This window comes from Ovis canadensis, chromosome 7 (genome assembly GCF_042477335.2).
Source record: "Ovis canadensis isolate MfBH-ARS-UI-01 breed Bighorn chromosome 7, ARS-UI_OviCan_v2, whole genome shotgun sequence".
In the NCBI taxonomy this organism is placed as follows: Eukaryota; Metazoa; Chordata; class Mammalia; order Artiodactyla; family Bovidae; genus Ovis; species Ovis canadensis.
The window spans coordinates 23155711-23181430 of NC_091251.1; the positions used below are offsets into that span (position 1 = coordinate 23155711).

The window sequence follows — 25720 nt, forward strand, 5'->3', positions numbered from 1 at the left end:
CTAGCGCCACATGTCTTTACTTGTGATTGTTTAGGTATAAAACCAATATTTTTAGTCAGTTGAACAATTGAAGTAAGAACAAACTCAAAGATTGCAGCCACATTTTTTGGTAGTGGGCCTAAATTTTAGCTTATAAACAAGCATTTCATTTTCCTTTTTTTTCTTCTTAAAAATTCTATTCACTCTCCCAGATTCATTGTATAAAATACTTTATTTACTCTCTCCTTTATAAATACAATTTTTAATTGACAGAGCTTTCTAGATAGAAAATAAGCCAATCAAATAATTGAAGTAGTCTTTCCCTGCTCTCTCAAACCCAACGGTTTTGTGTTAATTACTTTCATATTTTAAATGACATCTAAATCTGTGAATAAATAATATTGTCTGTTGCTTGTTTTTTGTACCACCTGTGTGTACACTTCTTTATAAATGAATTCGAACTGTACAGATGTAAAGTTTTTAAATAACATTTTGTTTCAGATGACAGAAGCAATACTTTTACCTTGTTAAAAACTTGAGAGATTAAAAGCATACACAAAAAAAGTCACCCCAAATTTTACTGCCTAGGGAAATCACTGTTAACATTCTAATAACTCCCCTTTCAGTCCTTTCTTTCACATATATTTTAGGTTTTAAGAATGATTTTTTCTTTCTCTTCCAGTCATGGCACAGATTGAAAAACAGAAAAGATTTGAACAGTATACTACCTTTAAGAGCTGCTATACTGAAAAGATAACTGGCCTCTATTTCTTAATAAAGAACAGTAGTAACATCATAATACGTTTTGTCTACCTTCATCGTGGTTTCTTTTTAATTGTTCTTGTTTTCATGTTTTATTCTTAAGAAGACATACTTATATAAAGAGTACATATTTTATTATGATGTTTCTTAATAAAACCCTTTGATTTAAAGATGTATTTTTGAAAATGTTTACATTGATGATTAGTAATATTATGGCATGAATTTTCAGGAGATCAGATAAAATATTTTTGGGGGAATTATCTGAACAAATAAAAGGTTTTTGCTATAACTTTAATTAATTGTACCACATGCTAACACTGAAGAGACATGTGGACTTTTTTGGAAAGGGTCTGATTCCTACATCCTTAAAGTAGGACCTTCAATAGATGGTTTGTTGCCTAAGTCTGTTCTAGTGAAGTGAAGGTTTGAGTCAATTATTCAGTTACTTGAAGCAAAATGACATCTCTGATTTCACTGAAAGAACTACAGAGGCAGGAAATACTGGACAGTTGCCCTAAGCCCTCACTTGACTGATCAGGAAAGACTGAGGCTCTGGTTGTGTACATAATAGTATTTCATTAGTACCTCACATGCCTTTGGTGGACTCAAGATTGCTTTAAATTTTGTGTTGAGCAACAGTACATTTTGCACTAGTAATATGAGCGCTAACTCTGTATTATACAGCAGTTAGGGAATTGTTTTGAAGAATTGGTTCAGTGTAGACATTTCAAAAAGATTAAGTTGTCTGTGCTTTATGATAGCTTAGTGCAATATGCCCTTTGCTTTACTTCCCATTTTCCTGCTTTTATTTTTCCTCTGATATGAAGCAACAGAAACTGAAAGATCAAAATTGAGATTATATCCTATTGATAGATTCAGAGTTTTATCTGTGTATAATTATAGGATTGTAATCTAAACTGGAAGTTTTAGTAGTAAGCCACTATAAAATGTTCTAGATAAGACATAAAATTATTATAAATAAAAGCATAGCATTTGTAAAGGTTTCTTTTTTAGTATTTCTTTTCCACAAGAAGAAATAGTGGTGGCTGCTAAAAAAGCTACAGTGTTTATTAAGGTTGTTTTTGGTGTAAATATTTGTAAATTGGTCAGTGCCTGTAAATTTAAATATAAATAATCTTAAAAAACAGTTCTAACTTTTTCAAAAGGACTGTGTACAACTTTTTTTAGACCTGCTGTGGCACAGTTTGTTACCTCTAATGTATTTGGATTTTTTGCAGACCAATTCAAATGCTAAGACTTGCTTTTTGACTTGTAAAAGGTGCATATTTTCATTTTTTTCTTTAAGTTTAAAATTTTGTATGATCAAATGGAATAAAGTTTATATATGAAAATTGTTGATATGTTTTTTTTCGGGGAGGGTTTGTTTTTTTCTGTGAAAGTCTTTACTTCTGAGATGAGATTGAGGGTGTAGTTCTCATCTGGAACTGAACTGAATCTGGTTATTGTGTGTAATTATTTAGATTATGCAGAGAATCTTAAAATCAAGTTCATTCTTAGTTAAGCCAACTTAGCCACATCAGCACCTATTTCTCTGGCATTACTAGGAATGAAGCTTTCCACACAGATGAATTTTTCAGTTTACTAGTGATTAATGCTTTTGAAGTAATTAAGCTAATTTTTTTTCTGGAATCTCTTAAATGTATCTTATACTGTGCAACTCTTCTTTATCAGAATGTGTTGGATTTAATTCATATTCTAGTAATGACTCCGGGTAATAATAAATAATAGTCGTAGTACTCCATAATCCTGTGTAGCCCTCAGGTGTCAAGGGCATTCTCCCTCTACAGTGTTACATTCCTAGTAAAACCCCAGAATTTATCTTGGACATCTTTACTGACACTTTTCTCAGCTTTCAGTGACCACTGGCGGCCCCGTCTCAGTGCTCCTGCTTTTCAGCTGTATTGCTATAACAAATAGATCAAAATGTTAATAAATTTATACCCAATTATAAATCAGTACAAACTGGGTATTGTAAATCAATACCCAGTTGTAAATCAAAGCTAAGGTTGTGTACTTGTGACTGCTAAATATGTCAGATAAGTGGTATGTCAATACATAAGAGAAGTTTTTAGGCTTTTAAATTGTTTTCAATATTTGTGTTGTGAATAATACACGCTTTTGTTTTCTGTTTATGTTGATCTGGCCATTTCTGTTTATTTGCATTATTAAGAAAGTAGCGCTAGAAAGTTTAAAACATGCAGTTTGTACTGAAGTTCTAAACTTTGGATTGGTTTGAGCTAGGATCTTCACAGATCTTGTTGACTGTAGTTAGTGTTCCTAACAAGTTTTGAGTTAAATGGAGGGAGTACACAATGACTACCTGTGGTTTTGATTAGTATTTAATAGATTCCCATAGCTGTAATTGGTTCCTTTTTGTCCTAGTGAGCAGACATTTGGGATTACTAATGCAATATGTAAGAGAAGGCATATTTCTGATGTTAAACCTGATTTAGTGAACGCTGGAAGACTGGACTTGCTGTCTTCCCTCACATGGCCCCTAGCTGATGCTTCCGAACTGCATCTCAACTAGCTGCAGGTCTTTTGCTCACAGACCTAATGCACACACACAAGCTCATGTTAGTGGGGAATGCTGCCTAATTTACATTTATCATAGTTAACAACTCTTATGAATAGAATTTGCTGTAATTAAAAATCAGTGTTAGCTCTTCTAGCCATAAAATCATCCTTATGAAAAAAAATATGTAAAGATATCTCTACTTGTACATAGCTGGTCTTGGTCCTGGTCTCTTCAGTGCAGGGGACAGTGATTAAGCACCTAATATGTGCTAAGTACTTTGCTAAGCGTCCATGCTTGTGAGAAATGGGGATAGTGGGACAAAGATGAGTAACAAACTTATGGTCTAGTGGAAGAAAGAGACACACAACAATCTGAATATAGGATAATGTGGGAACTTGAAGCAGGAATATTGAACTTAAGTGGGGGATTCCAGAGAAGGGTATAGTCTTGAATGATGAGTATACAGGTAAATAAAGGCGGGAAGAAAGTTTCAGGGGAGAGGAATTTGTAAATAAAGACAGGACGGTGTGACTTGATATATGGTGGAACTCCTGACTTCTAAAGAGGAGAGAAGGCAGCTATGATGTGAGTTGTTAGCCTTTATCTTCCCAAGGAGCTTGGGCTTTAGTCCTAGAGCAGTGGAAAGCCATTGAAGTCTCTTAAGCATGGGCATGTGATGATCTGGGCCTTTGGGTTGAATTTCAGACAAAACAGACTTTGGCCAATGTAGGGGAAATTATTCCTCTTCATAGTTTAAGATTTGTGGAGATAAAAGTTTCCTATCTGAATAATCCAGGGGTCACTGAGAAAGAGAACACACAGTTTATTGATTTGCAAATAAAAAAGGAGACAAGGGTTCAAAACTGGGCGTTTGAAATGGGCAGACTTTGTCTCCCATTCGGTCGCTTTGCTAGCACGGAGACCTTGAACAAGCTAGGTAGGCATCGGAGCCAAACCAGCAGCAGTCAAACCTACCGCAGCAGAGCTGGCGGGGCATAATTACGAGTGCCTGAACTAGTAGGAAGTGCTCTGCTCTGTAAGAGAATAGTTAAGTTGGGATAAGGGCCACTGAGTAGCTCAGCTCGGCCTCAAACCCAAAGCCTACCGAACCCACTCTAGAGCAGAGGCAGGGGCCGGGTGCCCAAAGGCCCGCCAGGAAGCTGCCTGGACTGGGGCGGGGAGGGCCGGGGAAACTGGCAGACGCCGGGCAAGACAGAAGCCGAGCCCGGGCCCAGCTCGGTGGCGAAACCTCTTGACGCCTTCTATTTAAAGTCGCGGGGCCCACCCGCCCCCGGGAGGGAACCCGAGCCGCCGCGCCGGGCCGGAGGCGCCGTCAGAGCGAGAACAGCAGGCGCGGCGCGGGCGGCTCCGGCTCCAGCTCCGGCCCGGCGGGCGCGATGGCGAGCAGCGACGGCAGCCAGGCCGCGGAGAGCGCCCTCGGCGCCGACGAGGAGGAGATCCGGGCGCCGGACGCCGAGGAGCAGTCGGGGGGCGAGGAGGACGAGTCGGCCGTGGAGTCGGAGTCGGAGTCGGAGCCGGACGCCAGGTACGCGGGCCCTCGCTCAGGCCCGGGGGGCGGCCGCCGGGGGCGGGCAGGCGCTGCGCGGGCCGGCGCCGCACCCTGCTCCCTCTTGGGCGCCCGCGTTCGTTTCCCTCGAGCTAAACGCTCCTTCTCCGGGGGCGCTGCCTTGTGAAGAGCTTGAAGGTGCTCGCTGTCAGCTGGAGTGACAGGCGCGCCTGCAGCGCCGAGTTCATCCCTCCCCACCCCTCCTCCTTCATTCCCGAACCCTCACCCCAGCCAGCTCCTTGTGACGTGCCGCTCTTGTTTATTCCCGGGGATTTACTTGGGTCCTGCCTCACTGCACAGTTGTGCAGAAACGTTTGTATTTGTCCCAAAGCCTAGGAACAATCTTTAAAGCCTGAGCTAGAGCAGAAGAGAGTGTGGGGTGGGGGGGAGGCGGAGAAGGCTTTTCCGGAAACTTTGACCGACTGGAGCTCTCGTGAATGTCTAGTGCTGGCCTAAGTTGCTAGAAGACGGCTTCGTTTTGGTACAAAGGCCCATATATTCTCTGGAGAAAAGAAGTTTGAATTTTTGTCACCCCTGCTATTAAAATACTGTTTCTTTTTGTTGTTGTTTGATTTTTTGGTCGCAAACATTTCAACACACGTGAACACAATTAGGAAATACTATATACAGATATGTCTCCCTCTATTTCCATCTCCCTGCCTTCTTTCTTGTAGCTTCTAAAATGACAATAGCAGGAATCATCTCTCCTTGATTTGAATTTGGTTTTATTCTTCCTTGTTCTCTTTGAGTATGGGGTTTTATTGTTTTTAGTTTTAGGGTTTTCATTTGTTTGATTTTTGGTTTATCAGTCAGTCCTGTCGCTTCCTAAATCTGTTATTTCAGTAAATGGTTTGATAGGTGACAGGTGGATATGCATCACTGCAGAGAGCCCATGTCCCCCAAAGGGAAAAGTGCTCCCAACGGAGACCAGCAGCGCTGGAGCTGAAATCGCCTGCAGCGTGGCGCTGCTGAGGGTGAAGAGTCCCTCAGATAAGTCTGGAATGTCGGTTGCATGTTTACTAAGTGGGGAGCAGGCCCAGTCCCTGCCCTTAAAGACTTTCTGGAAGAAGTTAGGAAACAATATGGGGCCCATGAGGCGACGTCCTAGATACGTGAGAGCCGTAGGAAGGACAGCCCAGGGTGCTGTGGAAGGTCAGAAGAGTGTGTAGGTCTGTGACTGCCTTCCAAAGTAGTAGGCATGACGTGGGCCCTGGAGAATGGGCAAGAGGTGCAGGAAGGAGCAGCAGAAGAGAAGGCATCTGGGAGGTGGAGCAGGAGGGATGTGTGGTTCCTGGGCTGTACTGGGAAGGAACGTTGGTCAATCCTAGCTTTGATAGCCCTTTTCCTTTAGTGGTGTCCAGGCTCCCCCTATCCTTGCCCAACCAAAATTTGCCCGCAGAGAATCTCAAAACTTGTTTAAATGAAAAAGTGAGCAGCTGGGACTTCCCTGCTGGTCCAGTGGTTAAGACTCCACTGCAGGGGGTGCAGGTTTAATCCCCGGTCAGGGAACAAGATCCCACATGCCATTTGATGCACATAGCATCCCCCCCCCCAAAAAAAAAATTAAAATGTGAGCAGCTGACAGCAGTTCAGAGTACCACTTTGGTGTTGCGTTGCCTTTTGACAGAGATCAGGATCTTCAGGTGAAGATTTGATTTATCCACAGTAAGCTTCAGCCTGCTGTGACTACATATGGTAAGGTGGACACCAAGCCAAACAGAATGAGTAGAGTGGAGGGAAGCATGAGGGAAGAGGTAGGTGATGGTGGAGGTCTTAAAAAACATCCCATTAAAAAATTTTTTGGATTTGATGATGTACAAGAAATCAGTAAACTGAACAGGATTTAGGAGAACAGAGTGGTATTATTGAGAAATGAGACTGACTGGCAGATTGAAAGGTTGGGTTAGGGGAGGGCTCAGATCAGAGAGGCAGAAGCAGAGAGAAAGGAGATGTGTAGGGGTTGCTCCACGGAGGGGGCGAGGGGTATGGAAGTGGCAGCTGTCACTCCTTTCAGGAGAGAGACGTCAGGCAGGAGGAACTCCTGGGAATTGGGAATCCCTAATTTCTTCTGCCTTGAAGTGTGATCAAAACCCAAACCATTTTGGTGGGCATGAGTTTACAAATACGGCCTAAAGTTCTTCTTTCTTCTGAGACTAGAATTGAGAGCTTGGAATATTCTCTAATTTATGGCAAGAATAAGGAGACAGTCTTCCTCTCAGCTCCTCCATTGAAGTTTTACAATTAAGAGAAGCATCCCTTACTCTTTATCAGGCTAGGTGCTAGGTGTTTGCATATGCTTTCTCATTTACTTTACCTATTTTTAAAAATGTTTTATTTAATTAATTAATCCACCTATTTGGCTGTGCCAGGTCTTGGTTGTGGCATGTGGGACCTAGTTCCCTGACCAGGGATTGAACACCGGCCCCTTGCTCTGGGACTGTGGAGTGCCAGCCGCTGGACCACCAAGAAGTCCCTGTTTTCTCATTTTAAACCCTCCCAGCCACACTGAGAGGTAACTGCCCTGCTACATGTGAGAAGACTGAGGCTTTACCTATTTACTGAGGAATAAGGCAGGAAAATGCTGGGCCTGTTTGCTGTCAGCCACTGTTAGACGTCTACCACCTTCCTTCTTTTGGAGGAGAGGCACTTCCTTGCAGTAAGGAAACTTGAATGGCTCCAACTAGCTTTTATGTGAAAAGATTATTAGAGGAAAAGGAAAGATCTCTTCTTTTGGAATAACAGTGTAAGTTTTTCTCTTCTTGAATGGAAACATTGCATTTCGTTAAGCGATCAGAACTATTCGCAGAAGATGAATTGCAAACGGATTTATTTAAATTGAGAGTTACATGAAAGTAACTGAATGGAAATAGCTTAAATAATAACAGAATGATTGATTATGGCATCTCTTTGTTGTGGAATTATTCAGCCATTTTTAAAATGTTACTTATGAAGGGTTCTAACATTATGGCAAGTACGTATATTGTATTTGAAAAAAATTTTGTATAATTTAGAATCTCACTATGAAGTAAATTATGTATTAGAAAAAGGCTTAAAGGGTTAGTAAAGGTTAACATAATAGCATAATAAAGGTTATAGTAACTTATTAACCTTAAGGTTAAAAAAAGTTAGTAGTGCTTGTCTCTGAGTCATGAGATAATGTCAACTAAACTTTTGTTTTTACCTATATTTTTTGTTGTTTCTGTAATGAACAGATAGTGCACTTTATTATTAGACAAAAAACTTCACTTTTTAAAATTTGAAAGATACAAAGCATCATCTGATTGTGTATCTTTTCTTTGTCCTTCCAGGAATAATATGTAGAATTATCTATAGCCACCTTTGAATCCTGGGCGGGGGGCGGGGGGGGGGGGATCACCTTTAATTTTAAAGTAAAAAAAGATAACCATTACAAACACTAGTACTTATACTGGATCAGAGAGTTATCTTTCTGATGTATCATTCAGTGATACGAATATTGTTGGCAGGGAGAAGCCTGAGTGGAAACTCAGTTTTGCCATTCCATCATGGGCAAATTCTCTATCCTCTCTGAGCACCGTATTTCTCATCTGTAAAACAGGATAATTTTACAGATGTATGCAAAGGGGTAATTAGTGATAATTCCTAATTAGTGACAATTCATAAAGTCATAGAATTAAATAAGCTATATGGACATGTGTAAGAGTGCTTTGCCTTTAGTAGGTTCCCGGTAAGTTGTAGAATCATTATTGGCAGTAAAGGTACCTTCTCTCCACCATTCATCAATGAGGGGAGATAGGTATCTCTATTTTCAGTATGAGAAATGGTCCTGTTCCACTTGGCTTTCCTGTATTCATTCATTCGCTAAACATTCATGGAATGCCTAGTTATAGCCATGGACCATGATGGGGATACAGTCATTGCTAAAATTACATTACTGTCCTCAAGGTGGAGAAACAGATGAACATAATTATGTCATTAACTGTTAAATGAAATTTAAAGAACAAAGGTCTGTATGAAATACCTCGGAGTAGGTGGGAAGTCCTGGGGTCTGTCTTGCCTACAGGGATCAGGAAGGGCTTCATCCCAGGCCTTTTAGCAGCATCTTCAAATCATAATGAAGTGCCCAGAGGGCTCATTGATTGTGAGTGTTAGAAAAAGATTTTCATATTGCTAACACTTCATACAAAATTTGTATGTTGAAAGCATCTCTATAAAGCCTGCAGGATTTGAGAGCTAGGAGAGGCTATAGAAACATCTTTTCCCAACCATTCCTTTTACACTCAGAAACTGTCAGGGAATATTTGTTTGAAGTCACATAACTTTTCAGCCACAGAATTAGGACTCGATCCAGGTGTTTAGACTCCGGTGTTCATCTGTTTATTCATTCAACGACTATACATTGAACTCCTATTATGTGCCAGGCACTTACCAGGCACAGAGGATACAGTAGTGAACAAAAGGAACCAAGTAAGTCCCTGCCCTCCTGGGAGTGGCTTTCCAGGTTGGGGAGACAAATAAACAAATATGTGGTATGTCAGGTGGCATTAAGTGATAGGAGGACAGATACAGCAGAGAAGGGCTGTGCTATTTTGGATCAGGGGGTGAAGAAGGCCTCTGCGAGGAGGTGACATTTGAGTAGAGACTGAAGAATGAGTATTCTAGTCAAAGAGGAGAGCTGGTGCAAGGGCACGGGGCAGGGATGTTTGCGGCTTGTTCGAGGAACACAGGGAGGTCAGGTTGCTGGGGCAGATATATATGGGGAGAGTGATGGGAAATGAGCCTAAAAGGTGGTGGGGTTGCAAATCATGGAGGACTTTATAGGCCATGGTAAGGTCTTCAGATTTTGTTCTGAGTGAAACAGGAAGCTGGGTTCTGCCTACCATACCGCTCGGTGCAGAAAAGAAAAACATAGGGAGGGCATTATCCCATTAAATAGTAAGCATCTCTATATATTCATATACTCACTGAACACTTGCTGGGTGCCAAATGCTATACTAAATGTTCGAAGTTTATGGTCTCCAGTGTGGAGGGAGATATGTACATAGACATTTATGATTTTTGTATTTTTGTAGTCTGACGAAGCCTGGCTTTCGGTCTTTCTCACAGATCAGTGGGGCTTCCCTTGTGGCTCAGATGGTAAAGAATCCGCTTGCAATGCAGGAGACCCAGGTTTGATCCCTGGGTTAGGAAGATCCCCTGGAGAAGGGGATGGCAACCTACTCCAATATTCTAGCCTGGGAAATCTTATGGACAGAGGAACCTAGCACGCTACATTCCATGGGGTCGCAAAGAATTGGACACGACTAAGTGACTAACACTTTCATAGATCACTTGGACGTTTTTCAGAATTTTTGTTTTGGATCTTTTCTGTTGGTTAGTTTTAATTTCTGTATTTAAGCACAGAGGATTTTTGTTGTAGCAGTACCCAAAACTTAAAAATTACCTTCATTTTCAGCTTGAAGTGAAGTGAAGTTGCCCAGTCGTGTCCGACTCTTTGCAACCCCATGGACTGTAGCCCACCAGGCTCCTTGGTCCATGGAATTCTCCAGGCAAGAATACTGGAGTGGGTTGCCATTTCCTTCTCCCTGGGATCTTCCCAACCCAGGGATCGAACCCGGGTCTCCTGCATTGTAGGCAAACGCTTTACCATCTGAGCCACCAGGGAAGCTTAGTGCCTGTTTAAAAAGGTCTGCAAAGCTGATAGAATTTAAATTATTAGTGACATTTATGTTGAATTAGTCATTATAAGAAACAACCCTATCGGAAGGTGAGGCGAGTTTGTAAATGGTTTTATCAGTGTGGAGCACTCCGTTGCCATGTATCTGTTTATATGATGTCTCCCACTGCTGTGCTTACCTAGGTGTTTTGACAAGGGTGTTATTTGAGATAGCCCTCTTTTGAGGTCAGTGGAAAGGGCTGAGACGGGACGGGTGACTGCTTAGGATGCCAGAGACTGAGGGAGGAGAGAAGATAAAACAGAGGCTCTTGAAGCCAGGAATTGAAGAGCTATTTAAGTGTTGGCTGCACGGGTATTACATGCCCTTGGGGACACTTTGACTTAATATAGGGGACTACAGAAAGAGCTGGATTTTTCTTTTCCTTTGAAACAGCAAATCTACTAAAATGTAGCACATTAACTGATAGAACTTGCCCGAAAAAAATAAAAGGTGTCTTATCTTCCTGGCATATTCTGGACATAGGCTCAATGAAAGCCTTGACTCATATCAGACAGTGTAACCAAATCTCCCTTCCTTCCTACTCCAAAACTTAGAGAATCCAATATTTCTGTTGGATAATAAAATCACTATAATGTGAACCACATGTATAATTTAAAATTTTTAATTTAAATTTATATTAAAAAGTAAAAAGAAAAAGGTAAAATTAATTTTAATGTTTATTTAACTCAATATCTAAAGTATTATCATTTCAACATGTAATCAATATAAAAACTCTTAATGGGTTTTTTTTTGTATGCAAATTCCTGAAATGTGTGTTTAACATTTATAGCACATCTCAATTCTTGCCCCTCCAAATCCCCCACCCCCAGAGCGACATTTCAAGTGATCAGGAGCCACAGATGGCTAATGAATACCATACTGGACAAGAATGAACTGGGCAATACCTAGAAACCCACTAACTTCACCGGGAATCCAGAGAACTGTTCATTGATAACAAATTCTATATGCTTGGCCCTATGATACGCATGAGGGACCTAAGTGATTGGATGGCACAATTCCTTCCAAAGAAGCTCACAGCCTGGTGAGGAGAAGCAGTTAATGCCAACATAATGTCATAAGCACTACACTAAGGGCATTAACAAATGAATAGAGAAAAGACATATATTCTTCTTAAGATGAAATGTAGAAAGATTCTGCCCAGGTGATCCTGAAGCTAGGCAGAAAGATATTCCAGACACAATGTGTGATTACATATCCTTTAGTTCCTGGTTCTGCTCTTGTGCTAATTCCTGCTCTGTCTCAGCTTTCTTTTCTTCATCCAGAATCACTTAGGATCTTCAGGACTGGGAATATTTGTTGAATTAATAAGTTAACATTATGAATAAATGAGTGAATGGATGAGTAGGTGAATGCAAGTCATCCAGACTCCCTCAAGAAGCACATTTAGTTGGGATGTTGAACCTGTTAGATTAGATAGACTTTCATTACTTGCTGATCATTCACTTTTCCACTGACAATAGCCAGGGACTCTGGAAACACAATAGCTTGGAGGGGACAGTGACAAGTACCAAGGATTGTTCAATTAGGATGTCTGTGGTTATCATTTCCCCCTTCTGTGACCTGTTGGGAAACCTCCCCAGACTAACCTTTGAGCCAGATCATAGATGGACGGATAAGAATAGGCTTTACTCTTTGCCCAGAGTAAAGTCCTCTATTAAGGCAACTGGAATGTACTCAGTTCCAAAATTCCATGTCCTGGTCTGATAAAGTCTAAGATATATGGGAAGATTAATTGATGCTGCCAAACTCTAAACACTCAAAGCCCTCTCATGGAGCCACTACTATGTTTTCTTAGTTTGGGTAAACTTCTCTTTACAAAAAAAAAAAAAAAAACACACAGCTAAACCGAAAGTTTCATTGATCACAAATTTCTTCTTATTGGCTGAGTTCACTAGGACACTTAAAATTGTTGAGTTGTAAATGAAATTAATTTCCTCCTATTATGAATTTGTAAAATTGACATTTATTAAGAGAAACATAGAGTGCTGGATGGTGAGCAGCAGTTCAGCAAAAAACTGCAAGAGAAATCAAGTCATGAAGGAGTGCACGGCATGCCTCAAGGGACCACATGGGGAGGTCAAGGTAGAGAGAGAGGCAGAATCTGAGATACAAGCCTTTATTAGGTCTATGAATAGAATGGTGTGGGTTCTTGGGCCAAGGTTGGAGCTGTCAATTTAAACTGAAATGAGTGGGACTTTGGTGAACTTCACAGGGGTCTTTTCTAAGGTGTGCATAAAGGAGAAGGCCCTGGAAGGAGGGGGTGATGATTAATCACAAGAACTGTTGGGAAAGTCATATCAGAAATTTACTCTGAGGATTGTCTCCAGGGTATGTTCTTGCATGAGGAGGTTGTTATCAGTTTAAGGCCCCTTTAGGACACTTGGAACAAAATGGGCGCAGGAGGAGCAATGCCACAGTGTAGCTTTGCCAAATTTGAGGCGCCTTGACTTTCAGAAACGTATCTACTGTAAGAAAAGGCTCGTTCATTCAACAAATAATTTTTGAGGGCCTATTGTGTGCAAAGCAAAGTAAATTAGACCTGGAATGGTGTTGGAGAAGACTCATGAGAGTCCCTTGGACGGCAAGGAGATCAAACCAGTTGATCATAAAGGAAAGCAACGCTGAATATTCATTGGAAGGACTGATGCTGAAGCTGAAACTCCAATACTTTGGCCCCCCGATGTGAAGAACTGGCTCATTGGAAAAGACCCTGATGCTGGGGAAGAGTGAAGGCAGGAGAAGGGGACGACAGAGGATGAGATGGTTGGATGGCTTCACCGATTCAATGGACATGAATCTGAGAAAACTCAGATCTGAGCAAACTCACGGAGGTAGTGAAGCACCAGGAAGCCTGGCGAGCTGCAGTCCATGGGGTACAGAGAGTCAGACGTGACTTAGTGACTGGACAACAGCACCAATGGCAACAACTGGAAGAGTGAAGAAAACGGAGTCCCTAACCTTTAGAGTTTAGTCTCTGGAGAGGGCAGACATTAAACAAATAATTTCGCAAGTAATTTGTTGAAGTGAATGTGTTGGTAAAATGAATTGGGCCTGGAGAGCAGAGGCAGGATTCTGATAGGATACTGGTCCTTCAAGTCCTTGTCTCTGAAGCCTCCTTGCTTATTTCCCTGGGAGTTTTCCATCAGTCTCCAAGTCATCTTGCTAGCAACTTCTCTTATCTCCCTACAGCAGAAGGCGTCATTGCCCTGAGGTCCAAATATTGTAGGAAAGCCTAGCTGCTGATACTTATGCTAGACAGGACTTTAGCACCATTTCCCTGACCTGTTTATGTTTCTGATGAGTGAACAAGAGACCCAGAGAAGGAAGGGAAACCAGCGTCAACTCGAGGACGAGACAGCCTATTCCCCGCACGGTCACTTGTTAGTTTGGGTTATTTCCACAGTAGCTCTGCGATAGAGGTATTGTTTTCACCCCCATTTGATGGACCAGAAAAGGGAATCTTGAGTAATTTACCTAACGTCAGATGGCTAATAAGTATCCTAGGATTATGACCCTAGTCTATTGCCAGAGCCAGTGCTGGAGCTCTCGTGAGCTCAGTGCTCATCTCAAGAATATACACACATCTGTTTGTATTAGCCAGTTTCTTTTTTTTTTATTCGTGTATAAATTTACTTTTAAAAAATATTTATTTCAATTTATTTCTCCTTTTATAAGCAAAGCATGAAAGAAAGCCCCAGATAATCTATGTAGTAGCTAATCCTAACTAGCACCTCAGCTAGTTTAAGTTTCCTAATATGTAATAGGGAGAGTAGGACTTACGTTTAAAAATAGCTGTTAGGCGATACTGTGTGCTTGAATTTTCGTAAGGTCAAACATAGCAAGACCAAAATAACTTTGCTGCATGCTCTCTGGGATCGTATGATAAATGTTCAGTAGACGTTTACTTATAATATCTATACAATTCAGAGTCTCTGTTTAAAAGACAGAATCTGCATTTGATTTAGCATGATACACTCTGAAATTTTCAAGTTTAGTATTTTTTGTTTTTTTCAAGTGAGAATGAGGATAGAGAGTGAGACAACAGTCTGTCTCTTCTTAGAGTTTTGGGATCTCCATGAAGGACTTCAGTAACTTCTCTCTTCATCCAGCACCGTTTTGGGCATAACCCAGATTACAATGCAAAAACACTTGATATGATTGAAAAGACCTGGTTTATATTTCTGGCTCTGCCATTTATCAATCGTGTGACTTGGGGCAAGATAGCCTTTCTTGGAACCCCATAGCTCCCAAAGCCTTACCTGGCTTGCTCACTTCTTGGCTCATCTGTACCCTTCCTCTGTGTTCACTGCATTCCAGCCACGCTGGCTTCTTTCTGAACGTCCTGTGTGCTGTGCTAAGACTGTTCCTGCCTCCGGGAACTTGCTGTTTTCTCTTCCTGGGACCCTTCTTCCCCAGATCCATTTCAGCACAAATGCCACTTTCTTCAAGAGGCTTGCACGCTAGACAGCCTGCCCAGCGGGCTGTCTTCCTGTCTTCGCTATCCCGTCGTTCACTGTTCAGCATTGCTCTTCATGGCACCGATCACTGTCTGAATGGTGCGTTTTTGTATATTTGTTCGTTTTGCTCCCTCTGGAGTGGGAACTGCATGAGGGCAGGGTCTTGCTTCTCTTCTCTGCTGCATCCCCAGCAGCTTGAGCAAGGTGTCAGGCACACAGTAGGTGCTTAAGAAACGGTGGTTAGGCGAGGGATTGCACAACAAAATGTTATACTCCAGGATCTCAGGTTTCCTCCTCTCAGATGGATACCACTTAGATTCTTAGGTGACAAAACAGGGGCTTGGAGAATGAGAACTGAGAGTGGGCTTTGAATTTGGAAAATGAAAGTCAATAGGAGAGGTTAATGGTGTGGAAATGCAAATGACTTTGAGAAAGTTGATAGTTTAAACCTATCAGCATCTATTTGATTTTTCATATTTAAAAATTTTTTTAACTTAAATTTATTTATTTTAATTGGAAGCTAATTACTTTACAATATTGGGTTGGTTTTGCCATACATCAACATGAATCCACCACGGGTGTACACGTGTTCCCCATCCTGAACCCCCCACCTCCCTCCCCGTACCATCCCTCTGGGTCATCCCAGTGCACCCGCCCCGAGCATCCTGTATCCTGCATCGAACCTGGGCTGGCAATTCATTTCTTGTATGATATTATACATGTTCAGCGTCTATTTTAGGTTGAATTCCCTTCGGGACAAATCCCTTCAAATGTGGAATCTAATAGACTGTCCTGAGAGAAGAGGGGACAGGAAGGGGAAAGGGAGCGCTTGGAAGAGGAGTGAGGGGCGCTGCAGGCACGCTGGCACTGTGGCTGTGCCCCTGTCTGTCCTGCTCAGCGGAGAGAGCTGAGGGGATAGCTGCAAGGGCAGCTTTCTCCAAACTCGCAGCCTCAGAGCACTTGCGGCCCTGAGAGGGAGTGATACTCTTATTTCCTTAACTCCTTAGAGATTCCAGGATACAAGAGAGGCATGGGGATGAGGAGAAAGCATACACAAAGTTAGCAGTGTTGATACCTGAACGAAAATTGCCTGATAACCAAATGTGTAGTTCAGTTGGCCTGAAACTGCAACTCACATTGGGGCTTGAACATGTGGGTAGGGACTGAAATGCAGCCAAAACTCAGATTGGGATTTGAACCCCTGTCTTTCGTTGACATCACACACTTGGTCTCAGGACTTGCTGAAGTTCAGGGTCTTTCTCTCAGTACAGAAGTAATTCATCAAGACACAAAGTAATAGGTAAGAAGTAGATTCATTTAGAGAGATACACAGCCCATAGACAGAATGCAGTGCATCTCAAAGGTGAGATATGGGGTGGTTGGTTTTGGGGGGTTGGGTAATTTCATAGGCTAATGAGTGGGAGGATTATTCTAGCTATCTTGGAGAAGGGGTGGAGATTTCCAGGATTTGGGCCACCATCCTCTCTTTGGCCTTTTATGGTCAGCCTTGAAACTGCCATGGCATTGATGAGTGTGTCATTTAATGTGTTAATGTATTACAATGAGCATATAATGAGACTCAACATCTACTGGGAGTCGAGTCTTTCTCCATCTTGGACCTAATTGTGTATAACCAGTTTATGTTGCATCCTCAAGGGTTATGTCATTCTTTTAAAGATTGTGCCCTGCCCTCTTCCCTCCTATTTCAGGTTGATAGGATCAGGACTCTAATTTTATTTACATATTGATGCTTTGAAGGAAAATCCTCATGGAATCCCTGGATAGCAACCCAGATTGTTGACAGGGAGATGCAGGACCAAGGCAGAGGACTGCCAGCATCAGTCAGGGCCTTATCATCTGAATAACTTACAATATTCAACAACCTCCATTTTATCTTGGAGGAAAATGGCAAGAAATGGCAGCCACTTCTTAAGGTTATTCTGTTTCTCTTTGCTCCAATTCCTACTTGCTGCTCAGCCTGCTAAAGTTTCCACTTGTCAATCCCCTAAATTGCTGTGGAACTGAGTTTGCATAGTTTAAGAATTTAAAATCATGAATTCAGAAACCCAAGCTTTAGTAACAATACTGCCACTGAACAAGTGCCTTACGTAAGCAGAGCCTTAAGTAAGTGATTTTCTCTAGGTGAAGGTGCTGCTTTGGGTTTTAGAATCTGTCAGTCAGGGTTTTCAGTTGCAATAGAAACTACCTGTGACAGATTTAAGGAGAAAATGGTTTTATTCGAAGAATATTGGTAGCTCACAGAATCATGAGAACTGTGGAAAAAGTAGGTTTAGGCAGTCAGGAACAACCTATCAAACCGTGCCTTAAAACTGATCCAGTGAACTATACAACATAATTATAAAAAAGACAAATAATCCAGCTTTAATATGGGCAAAGGATCTGAATCAACACTTCTCCAAGGAAGATATACAAATGTCCAATAAGCACATGGACAGATGCTCACTGTCATTAGCTATCAGGGAAATATAAACCAGAACCACAGTAAGGTACTACTTCATACCTGCTTCAGTTCAGTTCAGTCGCTCCGTCGTGTCTGACTCTTTGCAACCCCATCAACTGCAGCACGCCAGGCCTCCCTGTCCATCACCAACTCCCGGAGTCCACCCAAACCCATGTCCATTGAGTTGGTGATGCCATCCAACCATCTCATCCTCTGTTGTCCCCTTCTCCTCCTGCCCTCAATCTTTCCCAGCATCAGGGACTTTTCAAATGAGTCAGCTCTTTGCATCAGGTGGCCAAAGGATTGAAGTTTCAGCTTCAACATCAGTCCTTCCAGTGAACTCCCAGGACTGATCTGCTTTAGGATGGACTGGTTGGATCTCCTTGCAATCCAAGGGACTCTCAAGAGTCTTATCCAACACCGCAGTTCAAAAGCATCAATTCTTCAGCACTCAGCTTTCTTTACAGTCCAACTCTCACATCCATACATGACCACTGGAAAAACCATAGCCTTGACTAGACCGACCTTTGTTGGCAAAGTAATGTCTCTGCTTTTTAATATGCTATCTAGGTTGGTCATAACTTTCCTTCCAAGGAGTAAGTGTCTTTTCATTTCATGGCTGCAGTCACCATCTGCAGTGATTTTGGAGCCCCCCAAAATAAAGTCTGTCACTGTTTCCACTGTTTCCCCATCTATTTGCCATGAAGTGATGGGATCAAATGCCATGATCTTCGTTTTCTGAATGTTGAGTTTTAAGCCAGCTTTTTCACTCTCCTCTTTCACTTTCATCAAGAGGCTCTTTAATTCCTCTTCACTTTCTGCCTTAAGGATGGTGTCATCTGCATATCTGAGGTTATTGATATTTCTCCCAGCAATCTTGATTCCAGCTTGTACTTCCTCCAGCTCAGTGTTTCTCATAATGTACTCTGCATATAAATTAAATAAGCAGGGTGACAATATATAGCCTTGATGTACTCCTTTTCCTATTTGGAACCAGTCTGTTGTTCCATGTCGAGTTCTAACTGTTGCTTCGTGACCTGCATACAGATTTCTCAAGAGGCAGGTCAGGTGGTCTGGTATTCCCATCTCTTTCAGAATTCTCCACAGTTTATTGTGATCCACACAGTCAAAGGCTTTGACATAGTCAATAAAGCAGAAATAGATGTTTTTCTGGAACTCTCTTGCTTTTTTGATGATCCAGTGGATGTTGGCAACTTGATCTCTGGTTCCTCTGCCTTTTCTAACACTGGCTTGAACATCAGGAAGTTCACGGTTCACGTATTGTTGAAGCCTGGCTTGGAGAATTTTGAGCATTACTTTACTAGCTTCTGAGATGAGTGCTATTGTGTGGTAGTTTGAGCATTCTTTGGCATTGCCTTTCTTTGGGATTGGAATGAAAACTGACCTTTTCCAGTCCTGTGGCCACTGGCTGAGTTTTCTAAATTTACTAGGGTGACTGTAATCCAAAAGACAAATAATAGCAAGTGTTGGTGAGAATATGGAAAAATCAGAATCCCCATATACTACTGTTGCGAAATGCATAGTGCAACATGGTGCAACTGCTTGGAAAACAATCTGGAATTCCTCAGACAGTTACACATAGAGTTACCATGAGTGAGTGAGTGAGTGAAGTCACTCAGTCGTGTCCGACTCTTTGCGACCCCATGGACTGTAGACTACTAGGCTCCTCCGTCCATGGGATTTTCCAGGCAATAGTCCTAGAGTGGGTTGCCATTTCCTTCTCCAATATGACCCAGCAATTCCACTTCTAGATAAATATGAAGAGAACACATATGTCCGCATAAAAACTTGTACACAAGTGCTCCTAGCAGCAGTAATCATAATGGTCAAAAAGTGCAAATACCTGAAATGTTCATCAGCTATTGAATGAATAAAGAAAATGTGGTATAGTCATCAATGGAATGTTATTCAACCATAAAAAGGAATAAAATACTGATTTTTGATAAAACATGAAACAACTTTGAAAACAGTATGCTATGTGAAAGGAGGCAGACACAAAGGATCACAGATTGTATATTTCCGTTTATGTGAAATGTCCAGAATAGGCAAATCTTTGGAGACAGAAAGTAGGTTAGAGGTTCCGTAGAGGGAGATCAGGGAGGAATTACAGGATGATACTTAAGGGATGTGGGGTTAATTTTGAGGTAATGTAAATGTTTAAACTTGATTGTGGTTATGGTTGCACAACTCTGTGACTATACTAAAAACCAATGAATTACACACTTTAAGTGGGTGATTGTATGGTACGTGAGTTGTATCACAATAAAGCTGTTGTTTGTTTTAAAACAGTTTTCTGGAAAGGAAGCAGTTGTCATTACTTTGGGGCACTAGATAGCATGGTTTGTACTGTTGCTGCCTCCATCCCAGCAGCTCTATATGGCCCCAGCTCTCACCTCTGCATTTCTTTTTTCTTGGGGATGGTCTTGATCCCTGTCTCCTGTACAGTGTCACGAACCTCCGTCCATAGTGCATCAGTTACTCTGTCGATCAGACCTAGTCCCTTAAATCTATTTCTCACTTCCACTGTATAATCGTTAGAGATTTGATTTAGGTCATACCTGAACGGTCTTGTGATTTCCCCTACTTTCTTCAATTTAAGTCTGAATTTGGCAATAAGGAGTTCATTATCTGAGCCACGGTCAGCTCCCGGGCTTGTTTTTGCTGACAGTATAGAGTCCATCCTAAGGGAAATCAGTCCTGAATATTCACTGGAAGGACTAATGTTGAAGCTGAAATACTTTGGCTACCTGATGCGAAGAACTGACTCATTTGAAAAGACCCTGATGCTGGGAAAGATTGAAGGCGGGAGGAGAAGGGGATGACAGAGAATGAGATGGTTGGATGGCATCACTGACTCAATGGGCATGAGCTTGAGTAAACCCCGGGAGTTGATGATGGACAGGGAGGCCTGGCGTGCTGCAGTCCGTGGGTTCGCAAAGAGTTGGACACAACTGAGCAACTGAACTGAACTGAACTGACCTTTTTCCATTAAATATCAGCTGCATCTGACTACCCCTGTGTATTCTAGCTTTAACTTTCCATTTTATGATAAAAACAAACACTGCTTTCATTTAGGCCTTAACATGGCCTATTAAAGTCTGTTAACTATCTGTTTACTATTATCAGAAAATTAATTGCCTTCTAATTAATTTAGAAGGACTGACTTCTAGGTCAGTCCTCCTCTGGACAGTTGTGTTCTGACTCACAAGTGGTGTTACTGTGACCCTGGTCAGGGGGAGAAATGAGACCCAAGAAATGTCAGATTCTCTTTTCTGGTAATTTAGAAATGGAGACATGGATTCTGTTTAGCTAGTTTTTGAAGGGAAGGGTTTGAAGACAGGTCTCAGCTTTTTTGGAGGTCTATTCGATGTTATTTTGATCTTATAAATAATATTTTGTCATAGAATATTGGTGGTTGTGGTTTTGAAGATTATTTACAAATTAGGCATAGTAAGAGATTAACAACAATAACTAATAATACAAATAGAACAGTTACAACAACATACTGTAATAAGTTGTGTGAATGTGATCTCTTTTCTCAAAATACCTATTTTAAAAACAAGTGTATTTCCTTATTTGGCTCTTCAGGTCTTAGTTGCAGCTTGAGGGGGTCTCCACAGCGCCCGGCAGGATCTTTTGCTGGGGCTCATGGACTCTCTGGTGTTGGCAAGCTCAAAGTGTCTTACTGTATTACATTCACTCTTCTTGGTGGTCCTGTGAGATGGTAAAGTGCCTGTGATGTGAGACAAAGGGATGTAGATGACCTGACACTGTGATGTAGACTACTCTAGGCCTGACACTATGTCAAAAGGAGCATCGTCAGCTTTGGGTGGCCCTGGGTCATGGAGCTGGGGTGATGTTGACTGTTGGGTGTCAGGAGCAAACGATGTCCACGTGGGGTGGGATGGAACGGGGTGCTGCAAAATTTGATCATGCTGCTGTGAATGGTATGCAGTTGGAAACTCAATGCTGAAATTTTCCTTTTGATATTTTTCGACCATCACTGACTGTGGGTAGCTGAAACATAGAAAGGGAAACTGTGGCTGAAGAAGGACTTCTGTATGGAGGATGGATTTTGAGACCCTTTACAGAGAGGAAGGCTAAGTCTCTGAATACAGGATCACCCAAATGAGTTTCCAAAACCTTAAAATAATCCACCCAAAATAGATCACCCACAAGGAATGACTGGCTCAGAATTCTGTGAGTACACCTTATTGTCTCCAATCTGCGCTTCCCTCGTGGCTCAGATGTTAAAGAATCTGCCTGCAATACAGGAGACCTGGGTTCAGTCCCTGGATTGGGAAGATCCCAGGGAGAAGGGAATGGCTACCCACTCCAACATTCTTGCCTGGCAAATTCCATGGACGCAGGAGCCTGGTGGGCTACAGTCCATGGGGTCGTAAAGAGTCAGATACAACTGAGCGACTAATGCTTGCACTTGACTTTCACACCCATCTGTAAGAGAGTGAAAGCTTTTTGAAGCTGTTTGTTGCCCATGAGGGCTCCGTCCTTCTTCAAGGCAGGCTAGACCAACAGCCAGAGGGGAGATCGCGTCACTTTTCCCATCCCTGTCTCTTTGTTCTCCAGAATCTAGAGATGGAAAGAGGGAGAAGCAATAAAACACATTTTCAGAAAGCCAGGAGCCTCTGCTTTTGTTTTTGGTGTATCTCTTAACCTCTTTGGGAAAGAATTGTCTGTTACAAAGAATTAAGAACTCCAAGATAACTGTAGACTCTGGAACTGCAGGTGCCATTTGGTGGCAGCTGTGTTGAGCCATGTGCAAGAGAAACAGAGGCAGCTGTGCTAATGGGGAGGGAGACACACACAGAGAGACAGAAATACAAGGAGTTTCCTTGGTTCCTGGTGGCTTCCCTTTTCCCTCTTCCTTATGAGGCCTGGACACCTCTCCTGCCTGCCCTGTGATTTCATGAGACATCTCTGTTTCCTAAAGATAAACCCCTTCTATTTAAGCTAGCTTGAGGGCATTTGCTTCTTAACATGAACAGTCCCTCACCTCTTCTTAACACTTCTAACAGCCTTGTCCCCCTGCAGACCTTGGCTACACATGTGCTCTTTTCTCAGGGCTAGTCAGAAAAGCCGGTAAAGGTGGAGTCATGACCCACAGTCCTAGAAATGCTTTTTTCTCACCATCAGGACTCCTTTGAATATTGATAGCCATACTACTGATAGCCAAAGCTGCCATTGGTGTATCATGACCACCAGCATATTTTTTTAAAACCCATCTCAGATCTAAAGGCAATAATCCTTCCTATCCACGTGTCTTCCCCTTGCCCATATTTTAAGGTCTACTGAACATAGAGTTATAGCCCTGAAGAGAGGTTTGTGATAAACTAACACCAACTTTAGCATATACCATTCAGGTACTGGGAGAAGGAAATGGCAACCCACTCCAGTATTCTTGCCTGGAGAAGAATCCTGTGGATGGAGGAGCCTGAAGGGCCGCTGTCCATAGGGTCGCACAGAGTCGGACACGACTGAAGTGACTTAGCATACGTGCATGTATTAGAGAAGGAAATGGCAACCCACTCCAGTATTCTTGCCTGGAGAATCCCAGGGACAGAGGAGCCTGGTGGGCTGCCATCTATGGGGTCACATGGAGTCAGACACGACTGAAGCGACTTAGCAGCAGCAGCAGCAGCAGCATTCAGGCACTGGTATGAAAAGTTCTTGAACAATCTCAGTTTGACCTCAATCAGCAGAGCCTCAGAGTTTCTTTGTGCCCTGGAGTTGTTAATGCCCAAGTACGCACAGTTCTCCAGAATATACTGTTGAGAGCCACTTGACCTCTTTGAGCCTCAAACTCTGCACGATGTGTATGTGTGTGGGAATGGGGTAAATGAGAATATAAACGCACAGGGAAATCACGTGGGCCTCGAACAGAACAGAGTGTGAACAAGTGTCGGTTCCCCTTCCCTTCCTTCAGTATAATTTGTCAGGGCTTCTTGGCTTGAGTATTTTCTTGGGTTCGTACTGCCATCTCTAGCAATGCTATTCCCCAGAGAACCCTCCTCACCCCACACCTTAGTCAGGGTGCATGCCAAGATGCACAAATAACTCTCCTTGACTTGTGCTTTGTTTAAATTTTGAGGTAAAACCAGGAGTGAACTTCAACCTGGACTGCACCTATCTCACCAGGGTCTTTTCTCAATTTCCTTGATCAGGTTATCAGGAAAGGTCAAAGCTTTCTTGTTCGGATTTGGATACATTTCAAGGTCACGTTAAAATATTCTAGCCTAAAGCCCCACTGCAGTAAGTGTCAGCTTTGAACCAGAAGAGGTGTTGGGGTGAGGTCCCCACAGTCCCCGAGATGCACAGTTGGCCCAGCTCTTTCAGCATAACTTTGTGAATGGCTTTTCTCCAAATTCAGGTTTCGGTGTGATAAGAGGAGTAGCATTCTGGCACTGAAAAGGATTTGCTTTTACATTTCTGCTTTGTTTAGGGGCTGGGTGTAATCTGTCTTTGGAACACAGAGTACACACTTCTAGATGCTGACTGACTGAGAGACAGTTGAGTGATGCAAGGGAGAATAATGAGAAAGCTCGTCGGTTTTGCCTAGTTACACTTTCCAGAGGTAATCATTGTTAACACGATGCCGTCTGTCTGTCTTAATTATAGCCTTGTTCAGAAATCAAAGTGAGTTTGCAGATCCTCGGAGTTCGGATTTCATAAGGTTAATGCAGCATTGGGAAGGGAAAGGAGGAGAACAAACGAATGGAACATTTGCTATTTGCCTAGTGTGGTATAATGCATTTTACACACAGCGTTGCAACACAGCTGCCTTATGAAGTACATATTGGGCTCCCTGTTCCCATGATGGCCTTCAAGCTCAGGGAAGGACAGGAAGTCATTTGCCCCAGTTGGCGCAGCTAGTAAGCGGGGAGGCCACGATTTAAACCCAGGTCTGTCTGCTGAGGTGAAAGGCGTCCCTTCCACGACTGCCCGCTACCGTCTCTTCCCCGTGTGTGTGGCACTGTTGTGTGTTCTGTGATAATGAGGCATGGCTTCTGTCTCAAGAAACCTATTGTCAAGGGAAAGTATTACGTGGGAATACTAACGTGCTAATTCAAAGTGGCAGTAAATAACACCGCAGTAGAATCATCAGAGAAGTACTCTGTGAGCAGAGAATTCCAAGAAATCTCAAGTATTATATTTCATCTAAGAGGGAGCTTGCTAACAGCCAGCTCAGTCACATTTTGATTTTCTAAAAACAGCCCTCAGGACGGGATTCACATGGTCTGCAATGTTGATAGGGATGTAAATTAATAAACCTTTCTGGAGGGAACACTGGCAATGTGCATAAAAAGTCTGAAAAAAATAACTGGTGTTGATCCTCAAATTCTACTTCCTGAGGTGTTGATACTAAGGAAGCGAATGTGCAGAAGGCGCTGTCTATAAGGATGTTTCTTGTGGCTTCTTTTGTAACGACAGAGACTCAGAAACGGTCTAAATGTTCAGCGACATGGTGTTGGGTAAAGTGTTATATCCTGTGGTGGAATGCTAGCTTAACCATTAACTAGGAGGCGCGATGACAGTGCTTCTCAAAGTGTGGTCCATTGCAGAGCGGCCCTCAAGGTCAAAATTGTTTTCCGTGTGATCCTAAGACGTTTGCATTTTCCACTTTCGTTCTCTTGTGGGAATGTAGAATATGTATCGATAGGAATTGTATTCAGTATCTTTCTTTCTTTTTCCCTCTGGAATTTGAGAGACTTCCTTTTATGGGGTTGTTGTTATTGTTGTTTTTTTTTTTAAATTTTTAATTGGAGGATAATTGCTTTACAGTGTTGTGTTGGTTTCTGCCGTACATCGACATGAGTCAGCCGCAGGTATACATAGCCCCCTCCCTCCTGAACCCTGCCCCACTCCTCTGGGCCATCACAGAGCGCCGGGCTGGACTCCCTCTGATGTCCAGCAACTTCCCCCACATGTGGTAGTGTATGGATGCCAGTGCTACTCATTTCCTCCCAGCCTCTCCGCCACACCCCCCCCCCCCCGCCCTACCCCGGTGTCTACAAGTTCATTCTCTGTGTCTTCATCTCTATTCCTGTCTTGCAAATAGATTAATCAGTACCATTTTTCTAGATTCCATATATGTATTTATATATATTAATATAGGATATTTGTTTTTCTGACTTACTTCACTGTGTATATGGTGTTGGTCTTACCGTCCGCATTTTGTGGTATATGAAAGGCTCCTTG

General features: G+C 42.3%; 2 protein-coding genes and 1 non-coding gene across 35 annotated transcripts in view; 2 read left to right on the top strand and 1 right to left on the bottom strand.

The window, feature by feature from the left end:
• The window catches only part of TENT2 (terminal nucleotidyltransferase 2), a 63933-nt gene extending 61840 nt beyond the window's left edge, over positions 1-2093 (top strand). For all 30 annotated transcript variants that reach the window (XM_069597572.1, XM_069597582.1, XM_069597576.1 and 27 more), the window contains one exon: positions 662-2093. In XM_069597572.1, coding sequence (XP_069453673.1) covers positions 662-736 — 75 coding nt within the window. In that variant the 3' untranslated portion in view covers positions 737-2093. The remainder of the gene's footprint in view (positions 1-661) is intronic.
• Positions 2094-4054: 1961 nt separating this feature from the next.
• CMYA5 (cardiomyopathy associated 5) overlaps positions 4055-25720 on the top strand; it is a 99137-nt gene continuing 77471 nt past the window's right edge. For all 4 annotated transcript variants that reach the window (XR_011258420.1, XR_011258422.1, XR_011258421.1 and 1 more), the window contains exon 1: positions 4055-4826. Coding sequence is in view for 1 of the 4 variants with exons in the window: in XM_069597558.1 (XP_069453659.1) it covers positions 4678-4826 (149 nt within the window). In the remaining 3 variants the exon portion in view is untranslated. The remainder of the gene's footprint in view (positions 4827-25720) is intronic.
• On the bottom strand, positions 10420-10491 carry TRNAC-ACA (transfer RNA cysteine (anticodon ACA)). Its single transcript has one exon. It is a non-coding gene; the product is annotated as a tRNA-Cys (tRNA).